General features: G+C 55.6%; 2 protein-coding genes across 28 annotated transcripts in view; both read right to left on the bottom strand.

The window, feature by feature from the left end:
• Window positions 1-285: 285 nt before the first annotated feature.
• Window positions 286-8,998, bottom strand: LOC125697685 (ILK associated serine/threonine phosphatase). Its single transcript, XM_048955190.1, has 12 exons — window positions 8,905-8,998; window positions 8,622-8,687; window positions 8,378-8,434; window positions 7,661-7,780; window positions 6,696-6,822; window positions 5,600-5,706; window positions 5,028-5,121; window positions 3,684-3,771; window positions 3,281-3,402; window positions 2,267-2,386; window positions 951-1,032; window positions 286-685 (listed from the first exon to the last, which is right to left on the bottom strand). Exons 1-12 carry the CDS (start codon window positions 8,948-8,950, stop codon window positions 545-547), a joined length of 1,170 nt encoding a protein of 389 aa, XP_048811147.1. The 5' UTR covers window positions 8,951-8,998; the 3' UTR covers window positions 286-544.
• A 373-nt stretch (window positions 8,999-9,371) lies between these two features.
• KIF1A (kinesin family member 1A) overlaps window positions 9,372-19,849 on the bottom strand; it is a 32,525-nt gene continuing 22,047 nt past the window's right edge. For 7 of the 27 annotated variants that reach the window (XM_048955040.1, XM_048955059.1, XM_048955049.1 and 4 more), the window contains 15 exons: window positions 19,396-19,504; window positions 19,214-19,280; window positions 19,033-19,117; window positions 18,692-18,797; window positions 14,839-14,953; window positions 14,416-14,549; window positions 14,225-14,286; window positions 13,959-14,104; window positions 13,487-13,699; window positions 13,286-13,363; window positions 12,929-13,053; window positions 12,649-12,795; window positions 12,304-12,496; window positions 12,113-12,231; window positions 9,372-11,575 (listed from right to left, as the gene is read on the bottom strand). In XM_048955040.1, the coding sequence (XP_048810997.1) occupies window positions 11,533-11,575; window positions 12,113-12,231; window positions 12,304-12,496; window positions 12,649-12,795; window positions 12,929-13,053; window positions 13,286-13,363; window positions 13,487-13,699; window positions 13,959-14,104; window positions 14,225-14,286; window positions 14,416-14,549; window positions 14,839-14,953; window positions 18,692-18,797; window positions 19,033-19,117; window positions 19,214-19,280; window positions 19,396-19,504 (1,742 nt within the window). In that variant the 3' untranslated portion in view covers window positions 9,372-11,532. Of the gene's footprint in view, window positions 11,576-12,112; window positions 12,235-12,303; window positions 12,497-12,648; window positions 12,796-12,928; window positions 13,108-13,285; window positions 13,364-13,486; window positions 13,700-13,958; window positions 14,105-14,224; window positions 14,287-14,415; window positions 14,550-14,838; window positions 14,954-16,156; window positions 16,181-17,337; window positions 17,365-18,691; window positions 18,798-19,032; window positions 19,118-19,213; window positions 19,281-19,395; window positions 19,505-19,849 lie in introns of all 27 variants that reach the window. The other 20 variants (XM_048955031.1, XM_048955034.1, XM_048955046.1 and 17 more) reach the window with 8 other exon arrangements.

Genomic DNA, 19,849 nt, shown 5'->3' with positions numbered 1-19,849 from the left:
GTCGCTCAGGGCCACATACAGGGCTGGTGAGGCACACCCTGCTTGGGAACAGGACCTCCGCTGCTCTCCCAGGGCCATTTAGAGCACTTCACACTCCAGATCCAAAGGATTTCCTTCCCAGCCCCAGAAGGTAGCAAACAGAGCCCAACCAGGAGCTCCCACTGAGCCCCTGGTGCTCAGAGCTCTTCCTAGGCATCATATAAAGCTCGAGGAAACAAAAAGCAAAGCTGCAGCATTTGAACAGGTGGCAGTTTGTGCACAAAGATGCCTGCTCTCACCAGCACCTCTACCAAATGGGTTTATTTGGTTTGTCAGGACATTCAAGGGGGTGAGGGTTAACAGGACACAAAACTCCCCCAACAAGCTGATCTACTGTAGTAACTGCTTAGAAAACACTGCTAGCCAAGTGAACTAGAACTATTAGAAAAAACCTTTATTTACACTGAGGAGCACGCAGCAGGGCCCTCCCCACACCACGCACAGAGTCACACTGACTCGTCCCATCTTTACATCAGATGGGGGCCTTGCTGCTGCTCCTCCTCTCTCAGTGCTCTATCCGAACCACCATGACCGTCACGTTGTCCGCTGACCCTCGCTGCACCGCCTTGTTGGCCAGTCTGTTACAGGCAGCTTCGTATCTAGCGTCTGCTTCCTGCTTCCCTTCTCTTTTCTGGATGTTCTTGTCCTATTGGGATGAGAGAAAGACAACACAGATCGCTCCCAGCAAAGCACAGCAGTGCAGGCACGTGGTTATTTCTGAGCACAGGGAAGCAAACTAAATAAGGACAAGCATCAACAGACAGGAGCCTCTGGCAGAAGTACATTTCTGCACCACCTGCTCATTGTTCAGCTAATTAGTCTGGAGGGAGCAAGTCACATGTGATTTCACAGCTCCTGCACTGACAAATGAATGCATCAGAAACCCAGCCTCCAAGATGACTTCTCCTTACCTCCAGGCAGGACACAATGAAGTTCACAGCTTCTTCTGGCGTAAAGACTTTAAAGAGGCCGTCACACGCTATCAGGATGAATCTGGAAGTTAGACAGGTTATGAGAATGAAGCTTTGAGTCCCCAGCTAAAGCCAAGTCCCTCTGCTCCTTTTTTTTTTTTTTTTTTTTTTAATTTGAATGAGTATCCATGTTTCAATCCAAAGACACAGTGCAAAAAAGCTCATCTGAACCCCCCTCACCCTCCAGAAGCACCAGGAGGCTTCTCAGCTTCAACCACTCAGGGGGCTGAGGCAGCTCAGAGTACAAGCTAACAGTTAGATGAGCCATGTCAGACCTACATCAGGATATCCTGGGAGGCTGATTGACACACAGTTAAGCAAGATCATATAATCTGTCCCCATGCCTTGCTGGGAAGCTGCACCATTTCTCTAGGAGCAGCTCCCAGATCCTTTCGTTCACGTCTGCCCTGCTAAGAAGCCAAGTGCAAGGAAATAGAGCAACACAGCTTAGTATCTTAAGTGCAGCCCTTTACAATGCTGTGCTCCTGGTGTAAACACAAGTGATGCAAAACCCCAGGGGAGGAGAGCTATCTATCTCTCAGCTCCCAATGGGGAAAGGAAACAGCTTGCTGCGCACTCCCTCTCCTGCACAGGAGTTTGCATTAACCAGGAGCCCCAGAGACAGTCACCAAACAGAAAACTACAGCCCCTGCACCACAGCAGTGCACATCTTTGAAGGCAGTTTCAGACCCTGATGCTCAGAATATCCCCTAAAATATTTCAGTAGATTGCCTGCTATGGAATTTTAATCCCACCAGAAGCAGGAGCATGGGGTCACCCACTTGCCTCTGACAGCATTCAGGGCTGGACCGACCTGAATGGAATTTATCATCATCAATCATTTGCTGGAAAATTATCTCAAATCTTCAAAAATCAGAGCTGAATGCAATGGTGTATTTGGGCACCACAGCTTCTAGGAACACCGCCTGGGCAGCACAGGGATCCAAGGATTCAAGCCTTAACCACCTGCTTGAAGACAGGTGCACAAGCTTAGAGCACAAGGGCAGGATGATGTGTGCATTATCACCACAGTGAGGCTGGTTTCTCCAACAGGAGCCTTCAGTGTCTTGGCAGTGAGGCAGCAGCACTGCCCCACTGCACTGGTAAGGAACAGGAGCAGAGGGACATCAGCAGCAAGAGCATCCTTTGATTCTGGGTGATTAGCCTCAAGTGCCTCAGCTCTGGCAGCAGCTTGGCGTTGCTGCTGAGCAGAGAGCCAGGACACAGCAGCCTCCTGGTGAGCAGGCACAACCTACCTGTCATTGTGTGTGAGCTGGCAGCGTTTGATATCTGGCACAGAGATCACACCACAGCGCTTGTACTGGCCGTCCCCAATGGAGCGGGAAACCTCCAGCACTCCCAGCACTCTTCCATCCCTGTGCAAGGAGAAAAAATGCCCAGTCTCCTCTGTGCACAAACCTCTTGCTCTTCTCCACTGGCCATTCAGCTGCCTCGCACAAAACCAAACTCACTTCCCCAGTAAGTTCAAACCTTGCCTTTCAAGCCTCTATCCTATTCTGCACGTTTCCCACTCTTTCACACAAACAAATGGAATGGGGAAGGAAGAAATGAAGTCAGGAGAATTCAAGGCTGTTTTCTCTCTCTCCACTCTAAATCAAGTCCTGCTCAGCCTAGCAAGCCAGGGAAGCAAGAGTTATGCTACAACTCCTGGAGGCAGAGGACCGAATTTACAGGCTTGTGTAAGAACAGTATCTAGCACACTGTGTTTCAATAGAAGACCAGAACAGCAACAGGCAGCCCCTCCTGTGCTCTGCCATGCAGGACAATTAGCCCCACACATTGGTTCAGCTGCTAGCACTTAGAGGAACAAGAAGCACAGCCATGAGGACAGACACTGTGCCCTCTCAAATACTCTCCCTCGTGCCAGATAAGGAGGGAGAGCTGGTGCTGCAAGTAGCAAGTGAACTCTGCTCAGTGCCACAGCGTGTAGCAAGTGCAGCTTAACAGCCAAGCCAAATTCTGCAGCTCAATTTTAAGCATGTCTATGTTGATGTTATGCTGTCAGGCTTTCAGGCACGGATAAGTTCCTATCTTTGCAGCACAACACTATCACCATTTTAAGCCCTGGGAAACCAGCACCCATCAGCCAACAGAACAAGGCCACTGACTCCTCAGATATCTGAGGGATCACTCATGGGCAGTGAAATTACCTCTAGGCTCTCACTAGCAGGCATGCAAAGCTCCAGAAACTCTACATCCAAAGTTGAGCCAGCATTTAGGTTTGCTCAATTTTCACCTTCAGGACTAACCTGACATTTCCCCCCGCCTTCTGTATCCGCATACGCTCCTCATACTGGGTGGGGTTGTGCTCCTTGCTGAGGCTTAAGGCTGCATGCTTCTGGCTCTCTTCATTGTAACGACACAGAATAGCCTGTGCTGACAAAAGAACCTCGTGAGTAAACACCAAAACTCTAGCAAGAACTTCTTGAGAGAGCTTTAAGTTTGCACTCAAGGCTTTCTACGTATATAAAAGAAAAGCCAGCTTAAATGTTGAAAGGTAACTGTGATCTCTGGCATAGAGTACAGAAAGAATGCAGTATTTCCCCACAGCACTTGCCTGCAAATAATACAGGCAACAGAACGCACCCTGCAGAGCTAGCAAGCTTGCAGAGGAACCAAGATGCCAACAGTGGGCATCTCTGTTCTGCTTACCCGGCTGTCGCCAAGGTTGGCGATGTAGAGAATATTGTCAACAGCCAGGACACACGTAGCTGTGGAGCCATCCTTCCATGCAGGCTTTCTGAGGAAACAACAGGGAGATTACCAAGGAGGAAAACTGTGGAGAAGTTGCTGACTGTGCCTGGGGACTCACACAGTGACACTGAGCAGCCAGCAAGCCTGCAGGAAATTACACCTGCAGACAGCCAAGGAAAAAGCCAAAACCAAACACCAGAATCGCCAGGGCTGAAACTGAGTTACCATCCTTTTGTCTTTCTTTCCCTTCATTTTCTCAGCATGCTCTTCCTGCCCACTTCAGTCCCACCTTTACCTCAGCAGTAACACCAATTACATGGTCACACCCCTGGTATTTCACTTGCTGTAGTTAAGATTGTATCCCTGGGGCTCTAGGTAAGCTGAGAAGTGGTTCTTAGGTTACAGCTGCCACATGAGTCTTTCCCACAACGAAGCCCAGCTTGAACACCATTCTTTACTGAAATTAGGTTTGAGAGACTGATTTCTAGACATATTTCAGTCATTTTTTCCTGATTTTCAAGGTGCTGCTGAAAACGTGCATCACCATGAAATGTCACCATCAACACAGCTGCTGCTACACAGGAATTCTTTGCAGTAGCTCTGTCACGTTTCTGACCAAACAGACTGCCTTAGGGGTGATGCTGTTGTAACAGACTCCAGGAAACTTCTTCCTATTGTCCCTTAAGAAACAGCCAATTTTTAATTGCAGGGCATCTCAGATGCAGCAGTCTCTCCAGCTATGCTAGAAGTGTCATTAAGAAGCAGACAAGAAGTGTAAAGGCCTGTGTTTGAAATACAATCATTTTCTTACCAATTTGTACCCTACTTACTCACAAACCACAGCTGGTGTGTCAGCCTAGCAGAGACAGGACAAGACAAGAGCATTTACACTCAAAACCCAGCAAGGAGATAGGCTGGCATTTTGCCCACAAAGTACCTGTGTTTATCAGTTTTGTTCTAAAAATTAGAGCTGGAAAAAAAAACACCAAACAACCCAGCAAGAGCTCCTAGCTCACACAGTATGGGATGCATCACTTCAGCAACACGTTAAGTCTTCAAAGAGAAGGCAAGCAGGATGCTCTGGTAGGTGCAGAGTGGATTCTTGGTTATGTTTTGGCTCCTTTCTTTGCCATTAGCAGGTATTTTAGCCCAAAGGGTCCTGGCAGGCTGCTCGTTGCAGGGTAAGACTAGAACATGCTGTGACTGAGCTCAAGCAGGCAGGCACAGCCTGGCACACAGCTGTACTTGGTGTCTCACCAAGACACGGCTCAAGGCTTCCTCACAGGAAGCATTTACACTTACTGACTGGATGCCTGCTTTAAAAACTCTTCATCTGTATGTTTGAAGGTGTCCAAAAGGCATCTCTTCACGGTTTTCTCCACACTGACCACCTCACCTGCCAGGGAAAACAGCAACTAAGCTCCTGCTAAGCCATATCCAGCCCATCACACAGAACAGATGGCAGCACATTGGGCAGATCCTGCACACAGCAGCTGAGGAACATCCCAGGCTCACGGCACTACAGTCTGCCTGATAACACGTGTACAGAAGTTACGACAAACCCCCTCCCCTGCAGTGAGGATATTTTTTACTTTTCCTTTTCTCACAAAGCAGCACTGCCAAGCTTGGCAACAGAACATCTCAGGCTTGGTTAGTGGTTCAATACTGGCTGCTTGCACTTTCATTCCAAAAAAGGCTTCCAACTCCCTTCCCCAAGAGGCAGCATGGTCTCTGTGCACACAGGCCCATTTGGAATAAGGAATGGAAACTGCACAACTGCACCCCAACAAACCCATCCCCTTAAGCAGCAGCCACAGCTTCACAGCACAAAAGGTGGCCGTTTGTCCCACAGCCCTCACACTCCTCTCTCTCACCTTTTGGAAATTTCTTGATCAGGTTGAGGTGCAGATTCTGTGCTGCAAACTTTGAGGCTCGGACTCCGCCGTGGCCATCAAAAACAGCAAAGTATGAGACACGCGTGCTGGGAGGGAACAAGAAGGGCTGTTAGCCAGAAGGCAGGACTGGATACATTTGTTCCATAACACCCTGCCCCACCTCAGCCAGCCTTAGAAATGCTGCATTCTGAGGCACAAGCAGAGGTAACAAGTTCCAAAGCTCAGGCAGTCAAGGATTTTCATGGTTTACAAGCACTACATCCTTGTAACTGCCCTCTCTGCAGAACATGAGAAGTATAATGTAGTTTATAGGCTACAACTGGGCATAAAAGCAGCTAAACACTTCACCTGTCAGGTGCTGCAACCCTACAGCACTATACAAACATCAGTCTGAGCAATCCTACAGTTCTTTGCATGGCTGAAGTTTGCTGCAACTGCGCTACAGACAGGAAGCTTGGATCCTTCATCAAACAAAGCTCTTAGAACACGAGTTCAGGAGCTCAACACAGCACCAGGACACTTGAGAGCACTCCTTTAAGCACAAATATACACATATATGCACATTTATATTTTATTTCCCAAGATAATCAAGCTTTTCAGGTGACAGAGTTCTAACATTTGTTCTCTCCTCTTCAAGCACTCTCTTGTTGCCACAGATAAGGATTTCACACTCTGCAATAATCCCAAGGCGAAAACTGATTGCTTTTAATTAAAATCAGTGTCTCGAAACATCCCTGCTTCAGTGAGGGTAACAGAAACTCAGTATCCAGAGTTATCAGGCCCTCACAGTTCTTGTGAGGTCAGTGACTAACTGCACTACCACTGGAAGGTATTTATATATAACCTAGTTCTGTGATATGCTCAGGAACAGGGCTAATGGTCAGCTCCACATTTCCCAATCACAAGCCCCAAACACACATCACAAAGCAGCCTGTAAGCAAGAGCAGCAGCTGCTTAAAGCAAAAACCATCACACACCACAGGCTTTGGTGAGGCAAGCTGGAGCTTCTTCACCTCCACACCTGGCTGCCATCCACAGCTTTATCCCCTGGCTTTAGCAGTCAGGGCTCACTTACACTTGGGAGGGCAGAGGCTGGCACTCCTCAGTGATATCATTCAAGATGACGTGTGCATCCTGCATGTCTTCTCTTTCGCCTTTCCTCTCTGCCACGTAGCCCTTCAATCCAAGAATGCCCACTGACCCTAAAGGAGACAAACAGACACACAGCCAATCAAACTCCCTCACTGCCTCAGCTCACATCGATGGTCACTTTCCAGCTTTGACAAACACACAGCAAAGTTACGGCCCATGCTTTGCAGCAGCCTATCTGGCACCTTCTGCTGAGCACAGTGTGTTTTGTAACACGAGGTCAGCAGCTACAAAAGCAGCCTGCACTGTTTTGGGGGACAGCTGTACACAAGCAGTACTGCTGGGCATCACAGAGGGCCCTTATCAGATGGTGAGGTGAGAATGAATGGCACAACTGAAACAGAAGATTAAACAAAGCGTAGCTTTAAAGAATGGGTGAGAGCAGGAAAGCCAACTCCACTGTTTCCAGAATATGTAACTTCCTTTTCACTGAACACATCTGGTTTCCCAAAGCTGAACATAACACATGGGAACTTGCACTGAAGTCAACTGTATTACATGTCAACACAAATAAGCCTCTCTCTCTCTCTGGCTTTCTCAGCAGCCACTCAAGAGAGATTTGTGGATCTGGCAAAAGAAACTGGTGTAGGTCAAGCCTTCCAGAGGCTTCACACCCAGTTCCCCTGCTGGCAGCACAACCCCTTACTCTGCAGATGCCAAGGCACTCACACTGCCCAGCTCCTGCCACTTCAGCAGACTGGTAAGGAGGCCCATGTAAGGGAGGCAGAGGGCCAGAGAGTTTGAGGGACTCCTTCCACCACAGTCTGCTCCACACAAGAGGTTGCAAATGCCAGCAGACTGAAGAACCAAGGCTCAGCTTTAGTCTGGACTTCCTCAGCAAAACGTCAAAAGTATAAATTGAGTACATTTGTTTTCAAACTGTCTGAAAACCTTTACAAACTTTCTTTTCCACAAGTTCTTCCCTGCCATTCTTCTCTTCCTCCTCCAGGGACTTCCTCTTCTCCCCTTTCGCATGGCTCCCTGCTGAGACCTGCTCAGGAGTGCTGGAGGCTGAAAGAGAATAAAAGCAGGCAGCTGAGGACTCCCAGCTTGGTTTTATTTGCAGGACTTTCGCAGTAAGTCCTCCTGCACTGAAGCACTCTCATGCTCACACAGCATTAAGTGACAGGTAGCTCACATCACTATCTAACCTAGCACACACAGATGTGGTCACCTTGAATCATACAGCCCTTCCTCAGCCACAGTACAGCCAGGTACGGCTAGAGGGCATCTGATTCTTCCCAGGCCACAAACCATTTCCGAGCTCCTGGCCTTTATTGCAGTTGAATGTTCAGACAGTTAACATTCCAGATCAGAGTCTTGCTTGGTTTTCATTAACATTTGTTAATGAATGCGAGGAAGCATACATCATTACTCTGAAGAAGCACAGTGTATTCATTATGGACTTCAGAACACAGGTCACAAACTAAAGCTGTCAATTAAAAACAGCTGCCGTGGCATCAGAACCTTTTCCCATTCCCATACATTACAGCCTCAACCATCCTGGAACTGGCAACCATCCGGCTGCATGCAGAGCCCTGCCTACCAACAGATCGGTTCTGAAGAGGCTGGAAAGGCCGGGCCAGCAGAGCCAACAGAGCCGCTTACCTGCATCACTGCTGCCGGCCGGCGGGAGATCATCGAAGAGCAAAGAGCTTCCTTTTCCTGGAGCACAACAGAAAGGCAAAAAGCGAGCACCTTCATCGTTGCAGGGGAACAAAGCTCTGCACGCCCCTCAGAACGGGCTCGAGTTGCACAACCAAAGGCGACCGCATTTCAACCACCGCTCGGAGGTCTCTGCAGCCCGGAGGCGCGCCGACGCGGAACGAAGCGGGGCGCGGCGGGGCCTTACCTGTGTCGGCGCTGCCGGCCGGCGGGAGGTCGTCGAAGAGCCGAAGCTGCCCCTGGGCCTCCTTCCCTGCAAGACACCGGAGAGGCTCGGCACGGGCGGCGGCCCCGGCGCGGAGGGGCGGCGGCCGCACCCCCAGGGCCTCCCCTCACAGCCCCGCGACGAGGCGGCCTCCAGGCCGCGCCGCCGAACGCTCCGGCCTCCCGCCGCCAGAAAAGGCCCCGCCGGCCACCCGCAGCCCGCAGCGGCCGCGCAGCCCCCTGCCGGGCTCCCCCCGCCCCCTCACCCTGGGCCGAGCCGCCGGGCTCGGGCAGGTCCCCGAACAGGTCCATCCACCGCGCCCGGCCCGACGCCGCCCGCCCCGCCGCCGCGCCCCGCCCCTGCCAATCAGGCTCGCGGGGCGGGGCGTCACCGCGTGACGGCCAATGGGAGGCCGCGGGAAGGCCGGAAGCCGGCGAGAGAGCGGCGTGGTGGCGGCGGAAGTGCTCCGGCGCTTGTCGACGCGCCGCCGTGGGGCGGTGACGCGGAGGTGCGTTCACCAATCGCTAAGCGGAACTGCGCTGCCAATCAATACCGCTCTGGCCAACGGGGCTGCAGGGCGCCAGCCGCGTGCCCGGCTTTTGGAGGGGGCGGGGAGGGAGGAATGAGGAAGCGCCCTCTGGCGGCGCCGCGAGGGAACCCACCGCCCGCACCGCCCCACCGGCCCGGTGCTCCCCGCGCCCCCAGCAAAGCACGGCTCGAGGCGGCTGCGTCAATGCCACATTTATTTCAGAACCGAACAAGCCTGGCGCGCGGGCAGGCGGCCGGGGCCCGAAGCTCCAACACGGGGAGGAGGGGGCACGGGAACGGGGCGGGAACGGCTGCGGTCCCGCGTGGGGTCGTGAGGCTGCGGGGCTGAAACGGGCCTCGAGCTGCGGGCCTCGAGCCCGGTCCCACGGCGTGCTCTGCAGGTTGGCTGGCCTCAGGCACGCCTCGGAGCCGGGCCCGCAGCCCTGCATGGCCGCCAGAGCGGTGTCTGGTTGCTGGCAGACACCGGGCCCGGCCCTGTCGGAAGGCCTCTGCCGGGAGCTGCCTTCAGCCCGCAGGAGCCTCTCGCCCCCAGGCAGGAGTTGGGCCAAACTGGGATCCTACCAACGAGGGAAACAGCCGAACGGGGAGCGATGCGCCCGGCCACCCCCGTCCTCTGCATCCCCGCGGGTTTACAAAGGAGCAAACGGTGTGGAGGGACGGCCTCTGCCCAGCACCGCACCGACAACACAGGGGACAGCGCGGGGACGTGCGGTGGTGGGGCCGAGATGTGGCCGTGCTGTGCAAATTAAGGTTGGCTGTGAATGCGTGACAGCGAAGCGAAGCCCAGCAGGGCCTGGGGATGTGCGGGGGAAGGCGCCCGCCTTCCTGCCCGGAGCTGCATGGGCCACCCTCGGGAAGCCCTGAAGTGAAGCACCCACGCTCGGCAAAACGACCAACGAACAGACGAGAGGAGGGACGTGAGCGATGGGTGTGGGGTTTGTTGGGGAGGAGGAGGCTGTGGGGAGCCCCGCCAGCACGGCTGTGCTGCAGCCATAGACTGAGTTACCTATGGAGGCGAGGGGAGGAAGGTGGGATTGCACTTCTGGAAAGGGGGTGTGGGGTATGAAAACGTCAGCTATGAAAGTAAGAAGCCCCGGCCTCTCTGCTCCCCACCATCGCCACCCTGACGCTGGTCTCTGCACTGCCCAATCACCTGCCTCAGCCCTGTTCTTCCTGCAGGAGGGGACAGCAGAGCCTTTGGGGGCGAGGAGCCGTGGGGCTGGGATGGCTGCTCCGAATCCCGGCTCCTGGGGAGCTTCGTCAGCCAGCTTTGGGAACAGCCTGCCCAGCCTCCATGCTCCCCGCCATGGCAATGCTGACCTCCGCAGCTGTCTGGTAGGAGGCCCTGGGGGCAGCATGGGGACAGCCAACGTAGGCTGCATTTCGGGCACCGGACAGAAGAAGGAGCCCAAATACACTTGTTCTCAGTGAGGCACAACCATCCCGCGGGGCTCGGGCAGTTGGCTCATCCATGTGCATGTGGGTGCCCTGGCCGCCCAAAACAGCATGCGTCCCCCACCAGAGGTAGATGGGGCAGGGAGGAATTGCCTCGCTTGGGAAGACGTGGTGCCCGGTCTGGTCACCGCTTCTGGGAAAAGTAGTTTAAGCGCTGGGGGGCAAAGCAGAAGGTTGAGGGAAGGATGGGGAGAGAGGGCGAGCGCACTGCAGTCGCCGTGTTTGGTCCCTTCTCCCAGAAAGGTGTCTCTGAGAGAGGGGCTGCGGTGGCCTTGGCACCAGCCCGCTGCCAAGCCTCTCCCCGGCTCAGGGGAGGCATTGTTCGGGGGCAGAACCCAGTGTATGGGTTTTTGTGATGTAAATAGAAATAAATACTTTATAAATATAATCTTAAACTACTGACACCTGATTTTGCCCTGCCATCTTTTGTAGAAACAATAAATTAGGAAATCCCCATACCTAAACTACCACTTTCCCTTCGCGTGGAAGCAATTCCTCCTGATTTCTCATCTCTGAGCTTTACGACACTGCTACCTCTGTAGATCAAAGACCAGCTTTTAACCGGATCTACCCTCCTTGCTCCCTCCTCTCCGAAAGGAACCTTTCAGGAGCATTACAGGTTGTGTGACATGAAGGCCACCCATGGGGGGAGGGGCAGAAGATCACATGCACACGAGAGATCCTGCCCAGGTGGGACCGGGCGTTTGCAGCTACGAACAGAAATGAGTTTCCCCCATGAAGGTGTAGATCGAGACGGATCCTTCCATGGAGCAGGCAGCTGGGGCAGCAGATGGTGTGAGAGATCGGATGTTAACATGGGGACTCTTGAGACAGAATCTGCTATCTTGATCCTGTTGGCAGACGGATGAGGTGGAGGGTGGTTTTCAGGTTAGATTCTCATCTGGGCTGTTCTCCTTCTGGACAGCTTGGACCTGAATTGGAAACCAAGACACAAAAGAAGTCAGAGATGGGGAAATGGAGATCTGTGGTATCTTGTGTGCAGGCTGGTTCTTGAATCCAGCTGGAACCAGGGGGGCATGGGGTTAACAGTGCTTGTCTGCCAGGGCTCACAAATCTCTGTGCATTGGTGCCTATTCCCCTTCTGCAATTTGAGAGGATCTCAAGAACTTCTTGACATGTTCTGAAGAAGAGCAAAGGCTCCGTTGCTGCATATGGGTGCTGTTTGAGCTCGGTCCCTGTACCAGCCACAACATGGCCCTTGGTTAAGTGGGGAGGAGTAACTCCTTACAGCTATAAAGTGGCGGAGCTGAAATCATTATTAACATGTCCCAAACTCCGTCAGCTTAGAGCCCTTTCCATCCCAGCCTGGCTCAGCAGGCACTCCCCATGTCTGGCAAAGAAGAACAGCAGCTTGCAGCCCAGTGACAGCGCTCAGCCACTGGTGACCTCCCCACCCCTTCCTACAGCCCATTCACCAAAGCACACTCCTTCTGTCACCCACTCCATACCTTATGGACCCGGCCAGGAGGGGGTTGAAGGCATAGAGCCAGTCGTGCATGTCCTTGTCACTGCTTGCCTGCAGCAGGATGCCCCGGTGCTCCGTGCACACCGCAAACGTGTTGGGGGTCTGCTAGGGAGAGCGTGGGGTCAGCACCTTGCCCCAGGGTGTTGAGGCTCCCTGTGTGAGGCTGGCACCCACCTTCAGCATGGCCTGCTGGTCCTCACTGTACTCCACTTGGGCCTTGGAGAGGTTGAGTATGGCCCTCTCCACTGAGTCCTTGTCTGAGTTGTAGATGTAGACGTATGGGCGCCTGACCACCACAAAACGTTTCACCCACCCATTGGTGTGGGGCTCCAGGAAGTGCAGGTAGCCCTTTTTGGAGACGATGGGGCTGCAGAAAGACAGAGAGGGCTGGATCAGACTGGGACGTGGGCTGCAAGGAGGTGGCTGCAGTAGAGCACTGCCACCTTTCTCCCCCAAGCCACTGGTTGCCCCCTCTGTCCCTTTAGGGAGTCCCCTCCTGGCCTCTCTGGTGGCTCCTACCTGACTCGGATCTCCTGAATGTCAGGCACCAGCTGCCGCTGAGGCTCCTTCTCATCCTCAGGCCGGCGGGACGGGGACTTCTTCTGCTCTCCTTCCACCACAGGCTCCAGGTCAGGACTCTCCACCCTGGAGGAGACCTGTGGGGTTCTAGGAGGAGGAGAAAGGATAGCGTTGGAGGAGGATGAAGAGCAACCATCAGGTGGGACCATGCCTGAGCAGTACCGCCATCCTGCTCGGTGAACACTGGGGACTCAACCCAACCTCCCGGCCACCTTCATACCTGACTTCCATGGTGTTGTAGCGTCCTTCCACCAGCGACGGGCAGGTTGAGGAGGGGGTGAGGGTGGTGACCCCGAGAGCTGACATGGACGGGTCTCTCATCAGGGTCACAGACATTTCAGACAGCTGTGGAGGAGCGGAGGTGTGGACTGGAGTCTCTGCCCGAAGCCGGGCACAGCTCTGGCCGGGGCAGGGAGAGGAACGTGCATATGGGTGCTCTGGGAGCAGTCAGGTGAGCAGAGGGTGGCAGCAGGGCCACCCGCAGACCCACCCCTGCCCTGCAAGCCCCAGTCCCCACGCGTCCCTCCCAGCCATCACCAGCCCTGCAGACCCCAGGTTTCTGTCACCACCCCGGTACCTTGCTCTCGCTGGCGCTGATGCAGACATGGCTGTGGCTGTACTCGCGGTTGAAGGTGTGCGTGAGCAGGCGCAGGCACTGCGGGCAGATGAGGATGAGGGTGTAGGAGGTTCCTTCTTCCACCCCCATCACCTTTCCCACCGTGTCACTACCACCATGCCCGCCCCCCTGGGAACCTCTTTTGGCTCCAGGATGGTGTACCTTCACGGCCAGCTCCTTCTGCCTCTCACTGGGGGTTTCGGGAGGAGAGGTCCGTCCTTCTGGGGCCCCATCAGCCGAGAGTGGGGAGGAGACGCAGGAGGTGCTTCGGGACTCGGAGTCCTCGCTGGAGCACGGGGACAGGGTCTCCAGGCCCAGCCGCTGGGTTGTCTCCAGCTTCTCACGCAGCAGCAGGTAGTGCCTGGTTTTCTCCACCTGGGTGAGGGCATCCCTGCTCAGCGCCAGGCTTCCCCCTTGCCAAGCTTGGAAGCATTTTGGGGGGCCTCCCACCCCCAATAACCCAGCTGCTTATTAGCTTTGAGTCTGCAGGCACCTGGCTAGCATCAGTGTAGCAGGAACAGAGCCCCACGGCACAAAGCCAGGAGGGCTGAGAATCCTGGGTGTGTTTTGGCACCCTCTGTTGCAAAGTGTGGAATTTCAGCCCCGAGAAGCTCTTCCCAACCCAACATCTTACTTCTTGCAGGAGGCTGAGCTTCTCTAGCTCCCACTGATGGTCGAGGATGAGGCTGTCGCTGCGGGGCCGCCAGCCAGCCAGGTTCTCTTCTCCCCTCACATAGGCTACAGAGGTGTCCAATACGCGCCGGCGCCGCCTCTGCATGCCTTTGGAGACAAACACATGGCTCAGGGGACAGACACATGGCTCAAAGGATAGGAGCACGGCTCAGGCACTCATAGAATCACTCACACCACAGCCCTACAGTGAACGTGCAGGGCACCCACCTGGACTGCCAGCATCCGCCACGCGGCACAGGCTCAGCTCATAGACACCCGTCACGCGGTTGCTGTAAGGAAAGGGGGATGTCACTTGATTCTGTTCCCAGACTCTGAGGTTTTACCCCACATTCCAGAGCAGCACTGGGTGCTGGAAGCATTGCTTGTCCCCTCTCCTCCCTCCCAAAACCAGCTGGTACCTCTCTGAAGCCCGCAGGCTGCCGCTGCCAAAGAGGTTGCGGATGGAGCGGGAGGCAGGGAGCTTGGCATCTCGGGAATAGAAAACCATGCAGAAATCTTTGGTGATGACGGCAGGCTGGGTGCAGTTCTCCATCTGCAGCAGGGTGGGGAGAGAGGAGAGCAGAGGGATTGTGTCAAGGGGGTGCATGGGCTATACGGGCAGCACCCCTGTGCTGTGCAGCCTACAGAAGGCAGGAAGGGCTGGAAGAGCCCCTGCCTTTCCCCATTAACGGGCAAAGGCAGCATCCCAGTGTCCTCCCGGGCTGTGCTTGCAAGTGGGGAGCTGCCAGAGGAACACCTCTGAGGGCTGCACTCCACCAGGAAAACCACAATGGTGAGGGAACTCCCATTTGTGTTATAATGGCACAGAGATGGGTCCTTGCCTCGATGTAGGCGGACAGGGTGATGTAGATTTTCTCCCGGTATGGGGTGACACGGTTGAGCAGCAGTGAATTGTGCATGGAGCTGTCCCACGCTGTTTCAAACTGGTAAAAAGTCCTGCCAAGACAGAGCAGAGCCAGTGAAACAATCTCCCTGAAATGCCAGCCAGACAGCAGGGAGACACCTCCCTTCCTCCCTCCCTCTGCAGCGCTGCAGCAGGCCTGCAGGGATACATGGGCATGCATGGGACATTTGGGGCCAGCCACTCTGGGGGATGCAGGCTCAAGGCAAAGCCGAGGCAGAATGGGTGCAGCGGGAGGGAGACGGGTGCCCTTGAACTGTGCGCAGGGGTTTGGGAGCACGGGGGGCTCAGCTGAGTGCAAGGCAAGGCAGGGAATGGGGGACAAAAGGACAGAGGAGGGAGCGTGTCCCCAGAGCTCAAGGCAAGCTGCCACCTCCAGCACACCCAGGCCAGCACCCTGTCACCCATCAGCACTCTGGGAGCAGCTGTCACCATTTGGGTGATGACAGCCAGAGTAGGAAGGAGAGAGCATGGAGGGACAGATCCCACCAGCAAAGTCCCCACCAGGAGGTAGGGCCCAGGATTTGGAGCCTATGGGACAGTCCCCCCTGTCCCTTGGCCACTGCCCTCTGTTCCTGCCCGCTGCCTCATTCTGTGCTTTCCATTTCCGCACTGTGCACTGGTGAGTCTGGGCAGGAGCTGGGGTGTGAGCTCTGGTGGGACCCCATAAAGGACGGCGCATAGCAGAGCGGTGGTTGCATTTTGGGGTCTGGACAGTACAGTAATGAGAAGGGGGAAGCAGGAGGCAGCTCTGGGTCGAGAACATAGGGGACCCCAGCATTACCTCCCCACTGCCAGGGCACCCACACTCACAACGCACCCAAGGCCACCCTGGTCCCTTTGTGAGCACCCCCAGGCAGCCACAGCTTGGCCGTGGCCATGTGCAGGCAGCCTGAACTGAGCTGCATTGGGGCCAAGAGCGGGGCAGGCTCCCAGCAAAGGGGGCTTTGGCTGCACCCATGGGTGCATGGCCATTGCCCCTGCCTGGGGCACCACGCTGGAGAGCAGCGAGTCACTCTCTCAGAGGTGTTGCCTATTAAAACCACGTGAGACAGAGTCAAAGCAAAGGATCACTTTTCACACAAAGGGCTCTTGAGAAGAGAGAGCTCCCAAGGGAGGATATAAGAGAAGAGGAGAGTTAGGGAGAGGGGGAAGAAGAGCAAAAAGCAAAGGAACGAAGCAAAGGAGAAAGAGAGAGAAGCGGGAGGGACCATTCCGAGCATGTGCACGCAAAATACCTAGTGTCATTTCCGAATGAAATGCTATAAGTGGAAGGCAACCCAGGACAAACACACACACGTACACACACAGAAAAACGAAACGTCAGAAAGCATCGTCTGGACGGGGCCATCGCGTGCCTTGTGGCAACCACTGCCCAGGATGGAGCCAACCGGGGTGCCAGGAGGAGCAGGATGGCACAAGGGTCTGCCCTGGGGCTGCTCTGGGGGCCCAGTGGAGCCCAACAAACGTCAGAGCCCATCTCAGCACCCACACTGCGGATGGAGCTGTGCCCAGAGGGAATTCCTCACCAGGCACGGTGGCCGTTCCTCGCTCTGCAGTGGCTGCTTCTGTGCCACTAAGCTCTGCATCACTGCTCACATTCCCCTGGCCCCCAAATCAGGGGTGAAAGATTGCTCAGGGAGAGCATCCCAAGGTTTATCGCTTTATGGATGTTGCAGCAAGCCCTCTGCAGCCCCACACCTTCCTCCCTTAACTCTACCCTCACTGCAGGACCCCTCCAACGATTTCAGAGCAGTTTCTGCACTCCTAGGGCCTGAAAGTTGCCTGCATTAAGGCAATGAAGAGTTCCCCAAGTGCCCCACTGGTGCGGGATGCTGCCAGACAGACAGACAGACAGATGTCCTCGGTTGTCCTGCGCAGGATCAGTCTCCAGCTGCTGCAGGGAATCCAGAACCCCACTGGGTCTTGGCAGACCCCATCCCTGCTGCATCCACCTTTGCCATGTATACATCACACCTACACCTGAAGGAGGGCTGCACATGGCTGCAGGGTGTGCGTACACCCAGCACATGTCCCCACACAGCCTGCCATGCCGTGCCTTCCCCACACAGGGCTGGGGCAGGGGCAGGGGGCCGGGACCGCATGTCCAGAGCTGGATGCCAGATAGCTGGGAGAACAGCAGTGTGAAAAGTCGAAAAGCAAACAAAAACGGGGCGATGAGAGCGCAGGCCAGCAAGAGTGAGGAGGAGCGAGAGCACGATCCAAACAAACAGCAAAACCCGCAGGGAAGTGCGGCGTGAGAGAGAGGTGCCCAGGATGCGGGGAGGGGAAGGGGGACGTGGAGAGGGGGCTGGAAACCCAAGTGCCGCCGGCAGCGGGACTGAGAGTGCTGAGATGCGGGGAGAGAGGGGAGAGAGTGGAGAGGGTGGAAAAAAAAAACAATGGAAACAAATAATACCTAGGCATATCCGAATCAAGAAACTGCCTGCGAAAACACAAAACAATCACATGGTTAGTGTGGGCTCAGATGGGCAGCGGCAGCAGCGGTTTGGGAGGGAAGCAAGGAAAGGCCTTGGGCACTGCACCCCAGGGCTGCCTGAGGGCAGCAGGGTCCCGGCGGCTGCCATGGAAGGTCCAACAGGATACGGGAGGAGGGCAGAGCCAGGGCTGCTGTTGGCGATGGAGGCGGCGGGGCGGACGATAGCAAAGCAGGGAGCGGAAGCAGCCTGGGAGGAGGGCGAGGGCAGACACCGCTCTGCCTGCTGCCATCCTTGGCCTCCTGTCCCGGCAGGCGGCTGGGGTCGAAGCATGCGGGACATGGCAGGATGGAAGCGCGGGGTTGCTGCAGCGGCCCCTCGGTGTCCTGCTGGGAGCCAGCAATCTCTGTCCCCCCAGTGTGTCATCCAGCACCTGCTGCCCCTGCCATGGCATCCCAGGGGGTGGTTGGTACCCCATGGCCCCAATGCACGGGGAAGGTGGGAGCCATGTTCCTCTCCATCAGGCTACGCTGGGGCTGCTGAGATCAGATCTGGCCGCAGCCTGGACCAGAGCAGCTGCTGATGCACATCAACACTGTCCCACAAGCCTGTGTGCCTGGGTATAACATCCACGTGGCTCCCATAAGCCTCAGCCACCCGGCACGAACCATCACAGCTCTGTAAGTCTGAACCCTCCTCACCACTGATTCCATCAGCCTCCTGCCTGGCCTCACTGCTGTCCCAGTGGGTGTGACAATGTCTGACACCTGCACGCACAGCCCGTGCCCAGGCGCTCCCTGCCTGCTGGCAGTGGGATGCAGAGTGGCCAGGAGCTGCTCCAGCAGCACTGCAGGCTGGCACCTCACTGGCAGGGCTGTCACTGACACACCAGCCTAGGGACAAGCCACAGTGGGGAGGAGAAAAACAAAGAAAAGCAAAGGGAAAGACTGTCCCACTGCCATCCAGTGTGCTCCTATGCCACTCAAAGCTCAGCATCAGCCCCATCACTCCTTCCCTGTGCCACCAACAAACAGTCACACTCTTGTCCCCACTGTCACAGTGCCCCACACTCACACGCTCCAACCACTCGGTGCGGCCACATCACAGCCGCAGAGCAGGAACAGCCCCAGGACAGGTGTGAGGGACCTCGTGTCCCCCATGGCCCTGGACACACGGGGATCAGCCATGAGCATGAAGCGGCATTTCCAGCCAGTTAGCTACAACACGGGACTGAGTTGGTGACAAGTAGAGCACAATGTCCTGTCACTGCCACTGAACAGGACCAGCTCCCTGTCTCCCCCAGCACTGCAATGCAAGAGAAGCATTGGCACGCACCGGTCGTCCTGTGAGGGGTGGATGTAGCCTGAGGACAGGATGTTCAGGGACAGGATGTTGGGGTCAATAAGAGACTCATCAGCTTCTGGGGTGTTCCGGATCCGACCTGCAAACAAAGCACAGGAACCCACTCAGATCTCCTGCCAGGGTCCATGTGTATGGTGTGCACCCCCATGTCCTGCTGGCACTGTGGTGGCACCCACAGGGCAGTCACCTCTGTACTATTGCAAGCATGATAGTAAGTGAAAACTGAATGGGATGGGAAAAAAAAGCACAGAAGCCTCTAGAGATGTGGAAGAGATTTGGGGGAGCTCCTTGCAACCTTGTCTGGCTTTGCTTACCCACAACCAGCTCCCGCACTTCCTTCCAGCGGATCAGGCTGCCTGTTTCATGCACCAAGGTGACAGTGATTCTCCTTTGGATGCCCTGAAAATGCCAAGGGCAGAGAGGATAGGGTGGTGATTAACACAGCTCCTGGGCAGCGGGGCAGGAGCAGGGGGTTGGGTTCTGAGCAGGGAGTACCTGGTGGAGGAGGAAGGTCCCGTGGCACGGCATGCCTCCACGGTGATCCACCACAGCCGGGATGTAGCTGGAAGAGAAGACGGTGGGGGGACACAGCTCTGCTCATGTGCCCAAACCCACTGTGCTTCCCCAGAGGTGCAAATCACCACGCTGCCTCCCTCTCTCCTCCACCCAGGACTTACTCGCCGTTGGCCTCCAGCTCGCAGATCTCGAAGAAGACCATCAGGTCGTACTTGCACTGGCAGGGCCCAGCACTGGGACGAGTCATGGTGCTTAGCTTGGTGGCGGGCACTATAGGGGGTGGGAAGCACACCTTAACTCGGAGGCAGAGAGGGGGAGTTTGCTGCTGAGGTTGGGGGCACACGGGAGCAAGCAGGGGGACAAAGAGCAGGCAGGGCTTGGGGACAAGCAGGGCCACTAGGCAGGTGGCAGTATGGCAGGAGGCAGCACGCAGCACTACCAAAGGGATGCAGCCCCATCCTGAGCACCTCATGGGCACTTCCTCCCATTCCCAAAGCAGAGAAGTGAGGGTTCAAGATGGGGCTTTTCCTGGAACACCTGACCAACCCCAGAAGGGACAGGAACGGGTCCCAAACCACACAGCACAACTCCAGCACCAGTGGAGCAGCTCAGGGA

This window comes from Lagopus muta, chromosome 9 (assembly GCF_023343835.1).
Source record: "Lagopus muta isolate bLagMut1 chromosome 9, bLagMut1 primary, whole genome shotgun sequence".
Taxonomy (NCBI): domain Eukaryota; kingdom Metazoa; phylum Chordata; class Aves; order Galliformes; family Phasianidae; genus Lagopus; species Lagopus muta.
The sequence above is the reverse complement of the archived record's forward strand: the minus strand, read 5'-3'. Positions and strand labels throughout refer to the sequence as shown.

What these genes read in the sequence shown, in the direction of transcription:
- LOC125697685 (XM_048955190.1), bottom strand. Translation starts at nt 8,950, where the DNA reads ATGGACCTGTTCGGGGACCTGCCCGAGCCCGGCGGCTCGGCCCAGG. An exon ending in GGCCGGCAGCAGTGATGCAG is followed by an intron (nt 7,781 to 8,377) that starts GTAAGCGGCTCT and finishes ATTCTCTTTCAG; the next exon opens with CCTCCAGCACTCCTGAGCAG. An exon ending in CAGCTCACACACAATGACAG is followed by an intron (nt 1,033 to 2,266) that starts GTAGGTTGTGCC and finishes TCTAACTTCCAG; the next exon opens with ATTCATCCTGATAGCGTGTG.